Raw genomic sequence first — 13947 nt, forward strand, 5'->3', positions numbered from 1 at the left:
AATGAGCTACTCTGAGTATTGCACAGAAATCTGGTTGAAGAACGGAAAAAATAACGGTATTAACCGGTTACCATTATTTTAAATAAACGATTCTGGTCCGGAACATATATTTTTTAAAAGTTTCTGGTTTCGTTCCATGAAACGGTTCAAAGCCTTATACAACAGCAAAAAATATTTTAATCTGCCAATGTTTTGTGATTTTTTGTGTGTTTTCTACATAAAATCATCCTATATAATGTAAAGAACATTCTGTGAAATATAACCTTGATATATTTAATACTGATTGAGTAAGTAACTTGAGCCTGGATTTCACGGACAAGGTAACATACTGTATCTATCCAACTATTTAAATGTAAAAAGTGTGAATTATTGTTCTCATGTGTAATGCTTAACTGGCAATTTTATATATTTTTACAGATAATGCAACACTTTAAAAGCAGACTTTTCCAATGAAATAATCAGCCTAGAAAAACAACAACAGAGCACAGTCTATAGCAGGCCCACTTTCAGCTGCATTCTTTGAAGAGCTTCTTAAAACTTATGACTCAGTGTGGTAAACATGCTTAAAAACAGAAAAGTACTCACCCCTGTCTGAAGCAGCCGACTGAAAGAGAAGAAAAAAAGACATGAATGAGCAACTTCCATTCTGACTTTGGTGAGGAAGAGGAGAGGAAAGCGAGGAATGATGAGATGGAAAAGAGGAGAGCGGTAAAGTTACTGAGCTGGAGAAAATGTCTGCAGACATCTCAGCATTCTGTCTCATTCTCACTGAACGTGTGTTTGTTGTGAGGGGAAGGCCTTTACATATGGTTGTTGTTGTAGCTGTGTGTAGTAACACACAGCTGTTCACACCTCACGGTTACCACCCATAAACACACAGGCTGACACACACAAGTTACATTAGTAAAGATATGCATTATCCCTCACAGAAACCTGTTAACATTATAAGCATTGGTAAGTAGTGAGAACCTCTTATGTCATAGTTTTTATTAATCTGTAAGGATAGGATTTCAAAAATTTGGCCTTCACAATTGTAGCCAAAACTGTCCATACAGACAATAAACTGACCCAGGTTTTAGATACTGTCTATGCAAATAAATATCCAAATCCCACATATGGAACATCTAATCTCAGATATTTGAATTTACATCATGACAATCAAAGGTGTGTGTATTAGCTGGGAGCAAAGCACTTGTACAAACACACACTTTATTTGTTCAGTGGGAGGAAGTCTGAGGGAATGAGGCCAGATATTAGAACAGCAGACACACAGATGAATAGAGATTTATGTGGTGTGTGAATGCAAATGAATGAAGGAGATCAAAACAATGAGTAATATAAAACTTTTCTCAGAACTTTTGCAGGATGAGTAGCCCCAAAAAGTATTTAGACACACATTTGTCAATAACCCAAATATAACCATACAACTGCTTTTAAATGACAAATGATTTATAATAGAAATAATAATTATTGAAATAAAAAACTGGTACACTCTCAAAAATTGAGGACATCGAACTCCAAACGTGTAGGCCTACTGTACGCCAAACTCAGCACTCAGGCTCTTGGTTTAATATTTAGTTATGTAGTGCTATAACATTTACTCATTTTAAAGTGTGGCATAACCGTGGGTTTACACCAGCCGCGTTTGAGGCGTCAAAATCGCGTCTACCGCGCCTAGCTTGCCGCTTGAACAGTTTGACTGTGGGTTCACACCACACGCGAGTTCAACGATTTGCGTGAGTTGGTTACATACAAAGTCAATGCAAAGACGCGATCAGACGCATCCTCGCGTGGGGCGATATGGGCGGCGCATTTGCCACGAAAACACGTGCTATTCGCCACGAAAACACGCGCTATTCGTCAACTCGAGCGAAAAATTCGCATGACACGAAGTTAAATCCCGCGAGTAATCTAGAGGGAGTAACGCGATATCCCGCGTTTGGTGTGTACGTAGCATGAGTGTACTCACTTCACTCGCGCGTGAAAGCCTCGCATGAAATTCTAGTCATCGAGACATTCACGCAGAAATTTGCGTCATTGTGGGGCTTCTGCGACTCCGCTTACTTTCTGTAATCACGTCAATACTAAAGCAAGCTCCTGATTGGTTAACGCGGCACGTTTTTCCACCAAAGTTTAAATATTTCAACTTGCGCGTTTGCTACGGCAACGCTCAATTCGCACCATTCGCGCTGCGAGACCTCCAGACACGCATCAACGCGTCTTTCTTTACATTGACTTAACATTGAAATCACTTGCGCTTGACGCCTCTACTGCGGCTGGTGTAAACGCAGCATTAGTGTCTAATGCTACGTACACACCAAACACGGGGCATCACGTTACTCGTGGAATTTAACTTTGTGTCATGCTAAAGACGCATTTGAGGTGAATAGCATGTGTTTTCGCGGCAACCGCGCCGCCCATATTGCGTCATTCGCATCGCCCCACACGAGGACACGTCTGATCGCGTCTTTGCATTGACTTTGTATGTAAACTACTCGTGCAAATCGTTGAACTCGCATCTGGTGTGAACCCACAGTAATGGTGTAAAGGTATCATAGTCAGTATGCCAATTTTCATAGTTAAAATCACAAAATTATGTGTTTGTATTAGAAGCAAGCAATGAGCAAAACCATTAGCTTATTAGCTAAACAGTACATTCTAATCCCAGCAGCATGTCACCATTATCTAATGTGAGCTTGTCCAGCACTATCAAGACAGCTAATGATGCTATTTATATGTTAATATGAAGTGTGGAAGAATGGAGAACAGCCAATGGCAGAAGCATTTTATTCATTTTTAAATTTGTATCTCTGGACCACAAAACCAGTTATAAGGAAATATTTTTGAAATCTGGAATACGAGGGTGCAAAAATCGAAATATCGAGAAAATCACCAGTTCAAATGAAGTTCTTAGCAACTCACGCATTGTTGGCTATTGCTACAAATTAGTGATGCACCGAAATGAAAATTCTTGGCCAAAACCGAAAAAAGCAAACCAAGGCCGAAAAACCGAAACCAAAACACCGAAAGAAATTATTATGCCAATTATTAGTACAATTGCATTTATGGCTATCACTGTGTACTAACTAGGGGTGTGTGACAGATCAAAAAACTCACAGTTCGGATCACATTACAGTTTTTGGGGCACAGATCAGATTATTTTTCCGATCAGCAAAAAGCAGGTGGGAAAAATCTAATAAACAATAAAGAAATTGCAAACATTTATAAAAAAGAACAAAGTTGTACATTAATAAGGTCTGAAATTAGCATTACAGAAATCAAATTAAATGAATCTTTATTGTATAAATATATTATTATTTTTAGAGCTATTTGTCTCTTTGTCATGGGTTGTTTGATTAACATTAATGACACAGACTTAAGTAGGTTAATCTGACTGTAATCTATACATACACTTAAGACTTAAACAAATGTTTTTATTAGAAAAAGAATACTGTGGAGATAATTTTGTTTATATGTGCCCTATCAATAACAGAGAGATTTTATGTTTGCTTGTTTTTTTTTTTAAACGCGTTTCTCTCATATGTGCACTATTAAGGGCACTTAAACGCGCGTGCACACATAGAGAAGGAGGGTGAATCTCAAACAGCGCAACAGTCGTTCCACATAAAAACGTTACATTGTGTTAAATTGCTTTATTCGCCAAATGTACGTTAATGCATTAGCCTACAGTATGAGACACATTAGCGCGACTCTCTCTAAAGTTTACACATCAAGACATGCTTTATCTTTGCAGACGCGTGCAAACGGCTCGACCGTGAGTGAAAACCTGCTTGAGCACGGAGGGGAGGGGTGGGAGACAACTGATCACCGTGAGTGAAACCCAAGCGCTAGCGCACAGATGGGAGGGGCGCGGTTGACATTCATTTTCGGTTGACATTTTCGGCTGGATTTTTTATTTCGGCCCGAAACCGATAATGCCATTTTCGGCCGAAATTTTCGGCGACCGAAATTTCGGTGCACCCCTACTACAAATCCTTGCGACTTTTGACTGGTTATGTGGTCCAGTCACATTTAAGTTATCTTTTTGATGGCATTGATCAATGAAGTCATTTACGAGTACATTTGTGATGATCTAGGAGGAAGAAAGTATAAACAATGTGTGAAAAAACTAATTCTGTGGAAAAAAAATTATCTCTCTGTGAAAACAGGTTGTGTCTCCAAGCAATGCTAAAACTTTTTAAGCTAAAAGTAATTTGTATAACACTCATTTTTTTCGTTACTTTTTTAATTCGCTTTGGATAAAAGCGTCTGCTAACTACCATCTGCTCAATGTAAATGTAAAGTGCTTGCAGAAACATAACAACAAATGAAATGACTATTTACAAAATAGAAAGAACCAAATACATTACCACATGTAATAACATACAAATATTGTAACATCTCTCAGACACACAGATAAACCCTGCAAACGACTCAATTACAGTGTAGGTCTTTTTCCACCATATCAGTCCAAGAATTCTCTGAGCACAACGGAAGAAGGATGGCCTTCACAAACCACAAACTCTACAAAGCCGCTTCAAAGCATAAACATGTATTAAAATGCTGAGTTGCACAAGATAGCTTCTATTCTGCTCTGAATCATGCTGCCAAAAATGACTAGAACTTATGTGATGTCTTATTAACTGAATCAGTCTGTGTAAGAAACTCAATGTTATTTACAACATTATTATCTACAGAATCGTCTTTAGTGCATCTGAAACTTTGGGCGAGTTTAAACTGCATCCATGTCCCTACTCTCTTAAGCCTTGGTTATAGTCTGTTTTTTATGCATATGCGAGTATAAGCACACAGTCAAACACATAGCCTTGCAAAGCAGTTTGTTTGACTCATAAATGTGCGTTGACGTTCGACACATGAGCATTGCGACAAATTCCAATACCTCTCGTGGCCTACATACTCCTGTATGCGCATGTGCACGACTTATGCATACAAGGTTTTAAAAAATCCACATAAAAATTGACAATACTGTACTTAAGCCTTTAAAAGTCAGAGACCTTGAAGAGGAAACTCTGGAGGGAGATGGCCAATTGTATTCCATAATAAACTGCATGGCCATTTGGATCACCCGTGGGAAAGGGAGTAATAAAAAACAGCATTTTGATGCCTGTGCCTGCTTTTTGAACTCATAGTACTGCTGGCACTTGAGGACTTGGAGTTCCTGAATCACCAAGGTCCAAAAGTCTTCTTTACTGTTCTACTGAAAAAACAATGGACCTCATTCATGAAACCTTCATAAATATTTGAGAAAATTCTGAGTAAGTTGGACCTTCCCGAAACCTTTCCTCTGGATTCACAAATACATTGTTATCGTCAGATTTGAAAGTGAAATGTGTGTATGTTAATAAATTCCAATCATTCGTAAACAGGATGCGCATTCACGCTTACAATTTGCATAATCCCCGACTATGCACCACAGCTAAGTAAATTACGTATCTAGGAATGCTGTAATCCTCTGTGGTTTGGCTACATTATGTTGAATAAATGCATAAGAGACTAATAGGCTATATGCTTACTAGGGGTGTAACAATTCTCCAAATCTTCGATTCAATTACATTTGATTCTAAGGTCACGGACGGTAGACTTTTATGAAATATAATATCTGACCTTTACCCCTGGAGATGCCCTGCCACGTGCTGCCAGTGGAAAAATATGGTACACGCACATACCTGATAAAACTGAACTTCCTGTCAGATAAACATTCCTGTCAGGTCTTTGCAGCTTAAAAAAAGCTCCTTTATTACGGTCAGACGAGATTGTGAGACCCCAAAAAGTCATGTTTAAATGCTGTTTTCATAACTCTTAAAGGAATAGTCTACTCATTTTCAATATTAAAATATGTTATTACCTTAACTAAGAATTGTTGATACATCCCTCTATCATCTGTGTGCGTGCACGTAAGCGCTGGAGCGCGCTGCGACGCTTCGATAGAATTTAGCTTAGCCCCATTCATTCAATGGTACCATTTAGAGATAAAGTTAGAAGTGACCAAACACATCAATGTTTTTCCTATTTAAGACGAGTAGTTATACGAGCAAGTTTGGTGGTACAAAATAAAACGTAGCGCTTTTCTAAGCGGATTTAAAAGAGGAACTATATTTTATGGTGTAATAGCACCTTTGGGAGCACCCCGACCCGGCGCAGTAACACCCTCCCTCTCCTGTTATGAGAGGGAGAAGGGGAGCGGACTTTTCAGGCGAGTCGAAGTACTCCCAAAAGTGCTATTACGCATAAAATATAGTTCCTCTTTTAAATCCGCTTAGAAAAGCGCTACGTTTTATTTTGTACCACCAAACTTGCTCATATAACTACTCATCTTAAATAGGAAAAACGTTGATGTGTTTGGTCGCTTCTAACTTTATCTCTGATTGGTGCCGTTGAATGGGTGGGGCTAGGCTGGATGCTGTCGGGGTGTCGCGGCGCGCTCCAGCGCTTGCGTGCACGCACGCAGATGATGGAGGGATGTGTCACCAATTCTTAGTTAAGGTAATAACATATTTTAATATTGAAAATTAGTAGACTATTCCTTTAAGCAACTGAAATAAGTTGTTCTGAAACTTAAACAGATCTCAGATCAGAGAAACGACCGGTCCTGTCACAGACGCCACTCTGCTGTTTTTTTGTTTCCAATTTAACTCGCAGATTGACTCCCAGCACTCAACACGTGTGTTTTTTTCTGCTTGGCAAGCCGACCGGTTGTGACATGGGGGCGTGGCAGCATCGACGATTCCATTTTCAATTCGAAGTTCGAGGTTGTGACTTAATTTCGATGGATTTATATTTAAAATCGAAATCGTGACACCCTTAATGCTTACCAAAGATTAATTAAATAAAAAGTGTCCACCAAAGCATTTTAAGCAAACTAAAATAATAACTGGTGCTCTTCTTAAAACGACAAGCATGGTGACGCTTGACAGTGCTTTGGAAGCACTGCCCGTTATTCCGGAGACGCATTTGTTGCTGTTATTTGGAATATCCATGAAAGTTACATGTTACTACTATCTTATTTTGAAGAATAAAAAATACAGAATGTTTGAATTACACACCATGTACAGGTAGGGAGCAGGTGAAATCCGAATATTTACACACAAAATTATTCTGCTCATGTTGTATAATTAAGACCCAATGTTATCTACATCTCGGACGCCCTGAGGGTGAGTAAAGAGCAATTTTTTAGGTGAACTAACCCTTTAAGTCCTTTTAAGACTAAAAGCAGCTCCTTCAATGGTTACAACTGAAGTGAAGCATGAAGTCAGTAATGGAAAACAGACGAAGGCAAGAACAGAGTAAATGAGAAGCTACGACATGGTACTAAGGACCGCCACCCTGGTATATTTAGCCAGAGAATGACTGCAAAAATTCATCTTAGACAGTGGGCCACCAATGACATATGCGCTTCAGGCGAGGGCACTCTAAATATATCACACAGTTCCATAAGCAAACGTGTTATTACACAGAGGTTTCACAGCAGCAAGATCTCAAATGCATACAGCATGGCAAGGTTCAGGACCAATCAAAGAAGCAAAACCAAAAAAGCAAACCAAGAGTGTATTTATGGATGTAAAGAGGAAATGATGTAATGAGGTAATATGTGTTTAGGAAAAACATGTTTCAGTCTGTAATATCACAGGGAAAAATACATTGCATGCCATTAAAACATAATGAAAGACGCAGACTTAGTTTATTCAAAATTCTCAATAAAAGAAGTGATATTCTTAAAAATACAAAATATAAGTTGCCACAGTAAAATGTCCCACATCGCTACTACAGGGTTCCCACACCTTAGTTAACTTTAAATTCAAGGATGTTTCAAAGACTTTCCAGGTCCAATACCCTCAAATTCAAGGACTAAATGTGGGGACACATTTCAAGTGAGAGCAAGGTTACATTGTGTTACCTTTTAAGATACATTGTTACAGTTCGAGTGAACCCGGGTCGTGTCACTACGATGATACTTTGGGGACCCGTCCAAGGGTAAGTGCTTCTGAATGTATATATCAAATTCAACCAATGGTGAGGCATAACAACAAAGACAGGGTGCCTCAAGAGCCAGGAAGTATACCGCTATCTGAAATATTGCCAAAGACGGCGTTACAGTGACGCAGGAAGTAAAACAAGGGAGACGCAGCATCTCGTCCCCTTCTCAGGGAACAAGAATTACATACGTAACGCGAGACGTTTTCACGTGTCAAACACAACTATGCAAAAAAGCATTTTGATATGAATCAACATTCGCATACATAATATATAAGCATTTAAAGCGAACAGTTTAGCACGTGTGCTTAAAAAGTCTAGAATTTTTAAGATATTATCCTACACTACACAGGGAATAATATGATTTTTTTTTTCAGAAAATAGATTCAAGCACTTTCAATGACCTGTATCTATGTATGTATATTATCAAAAACTTTGCAGGGATTCACAAACTTTCAAGGATTTCAAGGACCCGTGTGAACCCTGTATTGTCACAAGAAAGGAAGGCCTACTGTGGAGGTACAATTTTGTTTCTAGAACAACAAAACATTTAACTGTACCTTTAAAGGAACAGAAAGGTCCTTAGGGTACAATTACGTACCCAAAAAAGTTGAAACCCAGTTGGTACTTTTTAAAAGGTACAGTTTTGTGCTATATTGTGTGGTTTTGGTTGCCATATGGTGTTAGCACATTTTTATGTGGTTGCTAGAGTGTTATGGGAAGTTGTTAAGCTGTTGCTATGGTATTATGGGTGATTGTTTACTGACCCGAGAGTGCACACCCGAAGTCTATCCCTGCGTCCAAAATCACATACTGTGACATTACTTGCTAAATAAGATGAAGTACCTATTCATCGGCCATGAAAGCAGTATGTTCTATAGTATGAATATGGGTAGTGTGAATGAAATTTGGACATACTACATTTGTGACATATGTCATCATAACAGCAAAGTAGTTGTTAAATGGAATGACGTGGGCTCATGGGATAGTAAAGTGTCCATTGAATGAATCTTGCTGAAAGAAGCAGGTCATCCTACATTTTGGATACTGTTTTTCAAATACTATGAATTCAGACGTACTACTCTCTTTGCATACTGATTTTCACCTACTGAAGTGATCGGACACAGGCGATCCTGGAAATGAGCATTTCCAGCCGATAACAAACTACTTTCCTTTGAAGTCTATAGACACCTGGCATACCCTCTTCTTGTAAATCTTCACACCTCTATTGCCACCAACTGCATGTGTGGCAAAAGTTGCTGGCTTTGTCTATATTTGCACCTTCTGTGTTATGTAAGGTGACAAATTGCCCCTTTACCCTCAAAGTAAACTGGAATATCTCTCCGTGCGAGGCTTTGATGAGGGTTTATTTGTGTGACACACATAGTCATCTCTTTCGCTTAGTGCGTACCATTCGTGCTTATTCTCTGACACATAAGTTATTTCATTTGTTGTTTAAGATGTGTGGTGAACTTAAACAAAATTACATCTTTTATTAACAAATGTCAACAGAAGACAAAACCCATAACCAAAACACACTATCTCCTGGCTACAGTTTAAAACAACATGACAAAAGACAAGCGCAGTGTCCAAACAAAATAACCTGGCATGTCATAGCATGCTGAAACTGAAGTTACAACAGTGTGTTTGCGGATGAAGACGAATCACAGGGTGCTACGACCGCAAGTGAGGACAGACATCCGAACACACAACTGTGGAAACAGCAAAGTGTGAAAATGACTGTGTCTCAAGTCCAGCTGATGCCGAGACTCCTTGCTGCAGCTGCTCGGTGTGGGAGTACAGGAATTAAATAAAACAGCTAATGACTAAAACAGCTGATCTAACCAGTTCAGTTGGCAGTATAACAAAACACAAAGAAAACCTGAGAAAGGATGCGATTGTGATGCAAACTTACCATTCTTGGAGGACGTTTATTCCTGAAGGAAAGTCTCTTTAGGAGTCTCATTGTCAGCATGTTTTTTGTCTTTGTCTGGGAATTTGGGTTCATAACTGCAACCGCAATGTCTGCATATGCATGGTGTTGTATGTGTGAATACCTGAAGATTCTCCTCCCAGGAAAAGACAGCGACACGGAAAGTCTTGTCAGTACATGTTTATTTGGCCCCTGACATATGACATTATATTACAAACTAACAAACTGTATTCTGCAATTCTGTAACTTATGACACAACTTCTGACTAACATCTGCCTACTTTCCATTTGTGATTATTTAGAGATGTGACTGTCTATGGATAAATCTGGATCCATCTGAATTTGTCTAGTACTGGACATTCTGGGTGGGCCTTTCCCAGACTAAAGCTACCAGCGAAGTGTGATTATACATTACAGTGTTTTTACTTCATTTTGGTTTTCAGCTGTATTTGGGGCTTTTGCGGTGGGAAAAATAACGTTTGTCAGCCCTACATATGGGGTTTGTTCTGAGTCAGAATACATTGTGAGCTTATGAATGTGTCTATGCGGGTTGGGTGGGTGTGTGTGTGTATAAGAAAGAGAGATAAAATGGGCTGTAGCTATGCAATATTCGTTTCCGTTTATTCTCTGCGAAGGGCTTCAGATAAAGGAAGCATCCGTTCTGTTGGGGGAGCATGCATAAAATGACTAAATACACTGTTTAACACTGTAAAAAATTATTTGTTAACATAAAAAGGTAAGTTACCTGGTTACCTATTTCATTGCAAAAAACTTTATTTTGTGTATTTGGTATAATACAATGTGTTTGCGTGGTTTAAGGTTAAAAACACATTATTTTCCACTAACCGTACTTTTTTGTAGCATTTTGTACAAAACTCATTAATCTGAAAAGCATTGTGTCCCTGATTGGCAAGCTAGTCTGCACGTTGTGATTGGCTTGAATGCCTCTGACGTCAGCTGGAAATATGACGCTCCTTACCATGTCTGAAAGATTCGTTTACAATGCAATGCTGACAGGAGTTCATTTACAGTCTGTGAGTTAAAGCGGGAGGAATTATGATAATGTTGGTCTGTAAACTGTTGCCTACAATCTGTGTGTTTGTTGTAGTCCAAGATAAGAGATTTACGCTGGAAACGATAACTCGTGTCATCATCTACCTTGGGGTTTGTACCTTTTGCATATAGTTACATACTTACTCACCAAAGGAAATCGTTAAATCGTTAATCGGACTATAGTTGCTCTAAAAAAAAATTTGAGTTAATTGAACTTAAAAATATGAGTTGACTTAAAAAGTTTACCAATTGTGTTAAAGTGCACCTATTTCATTGCTAAAAAACAACATTATTTTGTGTATTTGGTATAATATAATGTGTTTGCGTGGTTTATGGTTAAAAAAACATTATTTTCCACAGTATACTGTACATTTTTGTACCTCACTCTCTTCCTAAAATGCACGGATTTGAAAAGCTCTGTGTCCCTGATTGGCCAGTGAATCTGTACTTGTGATTGGCCTGAATACCTCTGACATCAGCCGGAAATGTGACGCTCTTTACCATGCTTGAAAGATTCGGTCACAATGCAATGCTAACAGGAGTTAACTTACAGGCTGTGAGTCTGAAGCGGGAGGAATTATGATAATGTCGGTCTTGTCTACATCACCAATCCCAGGAAGTAAACTGTTGTTGCCTACAATCCGTGTGTTTGTTGTAGTCCAAGAAAAGAGATTTACGTTGGAGATGCTAACTTGTGTCATTGTTTACTTCGAGGTATATACCTTTTGCATATCATTAACATGTACTAATACACACTTACACACCAAGGGAAATGTTAAAACGTGAATCGGGCAAAAAGTGCCCTTTTAAATTTTAAGGCAACCAGGTAACTTACTTTTTTAAGTTGAACTATTTTTTTATACTCCTTTATTAGCTAATGATGCCTTAAAATATAAAACATGATGGAAGTTTGTGGGTACAGCCTCTCTTTAAGTGTTAGTCCAGAGATGAAGCAAAGCCAATATGATTCCAGAGTCATTTTCAAGCAGGCCAAAAAATCTCCTTCTCTTATCTCTGGCAGACAACAAACCCGCCTGAAAATAACATCAGAGACCTTGAAGGAGACTTCCTTTGAGCCCGACAGAGGAAGGGCAGAGCCTGATAAGAGGGTTTTGCAAAATTTGTCAACCTCAACTGTATATATCAAATGTTCATGATCCTGATGGCCAATAAACACTGATAAATGTAAAAAATTGAAATCATATACACGTTCTGGCTTGCTGTTCAACTCATCAGACACAGTAACATCTAACCACATGACCATGCAGTCAGGGACAAAAACAAAACCAGATGCAATATGGCAACCACAAAATGTCATTTAGCAAGGCCACGTAATCTTTGCCCAACCATGAAATGAACCACAGCAATATTTTAACCATTGTTTTTAAATACATTGACTGCGAAGGACTGTCCTTGTTATGATTGGGACAAAATTTTCATTTCACTGACCTGGTTTTTATGCAAGACAATCACTGGATGCTTTCCAGTTGAAAATATATCACATTCACTTATGAGATCACAAACAATGTATAGTGAGAGGATGTTTGGCCCCTGGACACAACATCCTACAACACAATACACTACAATACAATGTAGTATCTAACCTAAGATATAGTTACAACATCCTTTTAAATTTTACAGATGTTTTCACACGTCACCTACGTTGTGTAAGTGCATACCAAAGCATGCTATTTGTTGCTACATGTCATGTCCTGTGTAAACGGAGGTTAGAGTATCTGTTGAAAATGCTATTGGGAATCAGTGAAAGTCAATCTTATGTATCATGTTATATATATATTCAGTATGTCTATGCAGCTATGCACTTAAGAATATGTGGCTACAGTATGACAAAACAAGCAATGTTAGTTTACTCAGTGTTAAAGGCAACTTATATAAACACTGCCCAGATTTAAAGAAAACAATTACCAAATGCAAAATGCTTTGTGGTCACCAAGGTGTTGTTACATTGTTTGGTGTTTTGTGTGGTTATTGGGGCATTTTCATGTGTTTGCTAGGATGTTTGGGGTGGGTGCATAATAGACCAAGTCAAAAAAGTCATCCACCGGTATTGTATTCTAGTCTGTACACTCTCCGAAAAAAAAGTAGAAGAAGGTACAAAAGTTGTCACTGGGGCAGTACCTTTTCAAAAAGTACATTTTTGTACCTAAAAAGTGCATATTGGTACCTAAAAAGTGCATATTGGTACCTCAAATGTATATATCTGTGCCAAATCTGTACCAAAATATTAGCAGCTTTTTAAAAGGTACATCCCAGTGACAACTTTTGTACCTCTTTTTTCTGAGAGTATATCTATACTCTCAGAAAAAAGAGGCTCAGGGCAGGCCCCTTTTTCAATTCAAGTACACCGTAAAAGTGAAAAGTTGGATAACTTAAAAAAATACTTTAATTGGCAACACCTATAAATGTGTTTTTTTCAACTTAAAATTTATTAGGTGAAAAAAATTAGTTATAACCAACTTTTCATTTTTACAGTGTGGCTATATGGGATTTTGTCATTTGTTTTATTTTTTGCCAAACAAAAACTGTCATGTCTTTTAGTTTTTAAAAACTGTCCTTAACAACCCACACAAATTTCATCCAGGGCAAGTTACAAAACAAAGTTTAATACTTTAGTAAGTCAACATGTATACTTGTCTTAGCCAAAACCACTAATAATAGTGGTTGCAGGACCTAAAAGTAGTTTGTTATTTTAAGTCTAGAGCTGTTGTTAAACATTTTTTGTCAGAACTACTGCAATACAAATCAATATGATTCACAACATTTTAACTAATACGCATTAGCAAATTTGTAATGTAAAGAATGCCCAGATACAAATCTGCAAGCATTTAAACAGTGCCACATTAGCATCTGTACAAGGGACAAACATTGCTCCACTGTTTTTTGGGTGACTCCTGAAAGAAAAGCATCTATCATCATCTAAGCTTAACCCATGACCCCACCCAAACACAC

At 38.2% G+C, this 13947-nt stretch overlaps 1 protein-coding gene across 4 annotated transcripts in view; it reads right to left on the bottom strand.

Moving 5' to 3' along the window:
- The window catches only part of rgs12a (regulator of G protein signaling 12a), a 45208-nt gene that overhangs the window by 14876 nt on the left and 16385 nt on the right, over positions 1-13947 (bottom strand). For all 4 annotated transcript variants that reach the window (XM_055196377.2, XM_055196359.2, XM_055196350.2 and 1 more), the window contains exon 4: positions 586-604. In XM_055196377.2, coding sequence (XP_055052352.2) covers positions 586-604 — 19 coding nt within the window. The remainder of the gene's footprint in view (positions 1-585; positions 605-13947) is intronic.

The sequence above is a fragment of the Misgurnus anguillicaudatus genome, chromosome 21 (assembly GCF_027580225.2).
Source record: "Misgurnus anguillicaudatus chromosome 21, ASM2758022v2, whole genome shotgun sequence".
NCBI classification, from domain to species: Eukaryota; Metazoa; Chordata; class Actinopteri; order Cypriniformes; family Cobitidae; genus Misgurnus; species Misgurnus anguillicaudatus.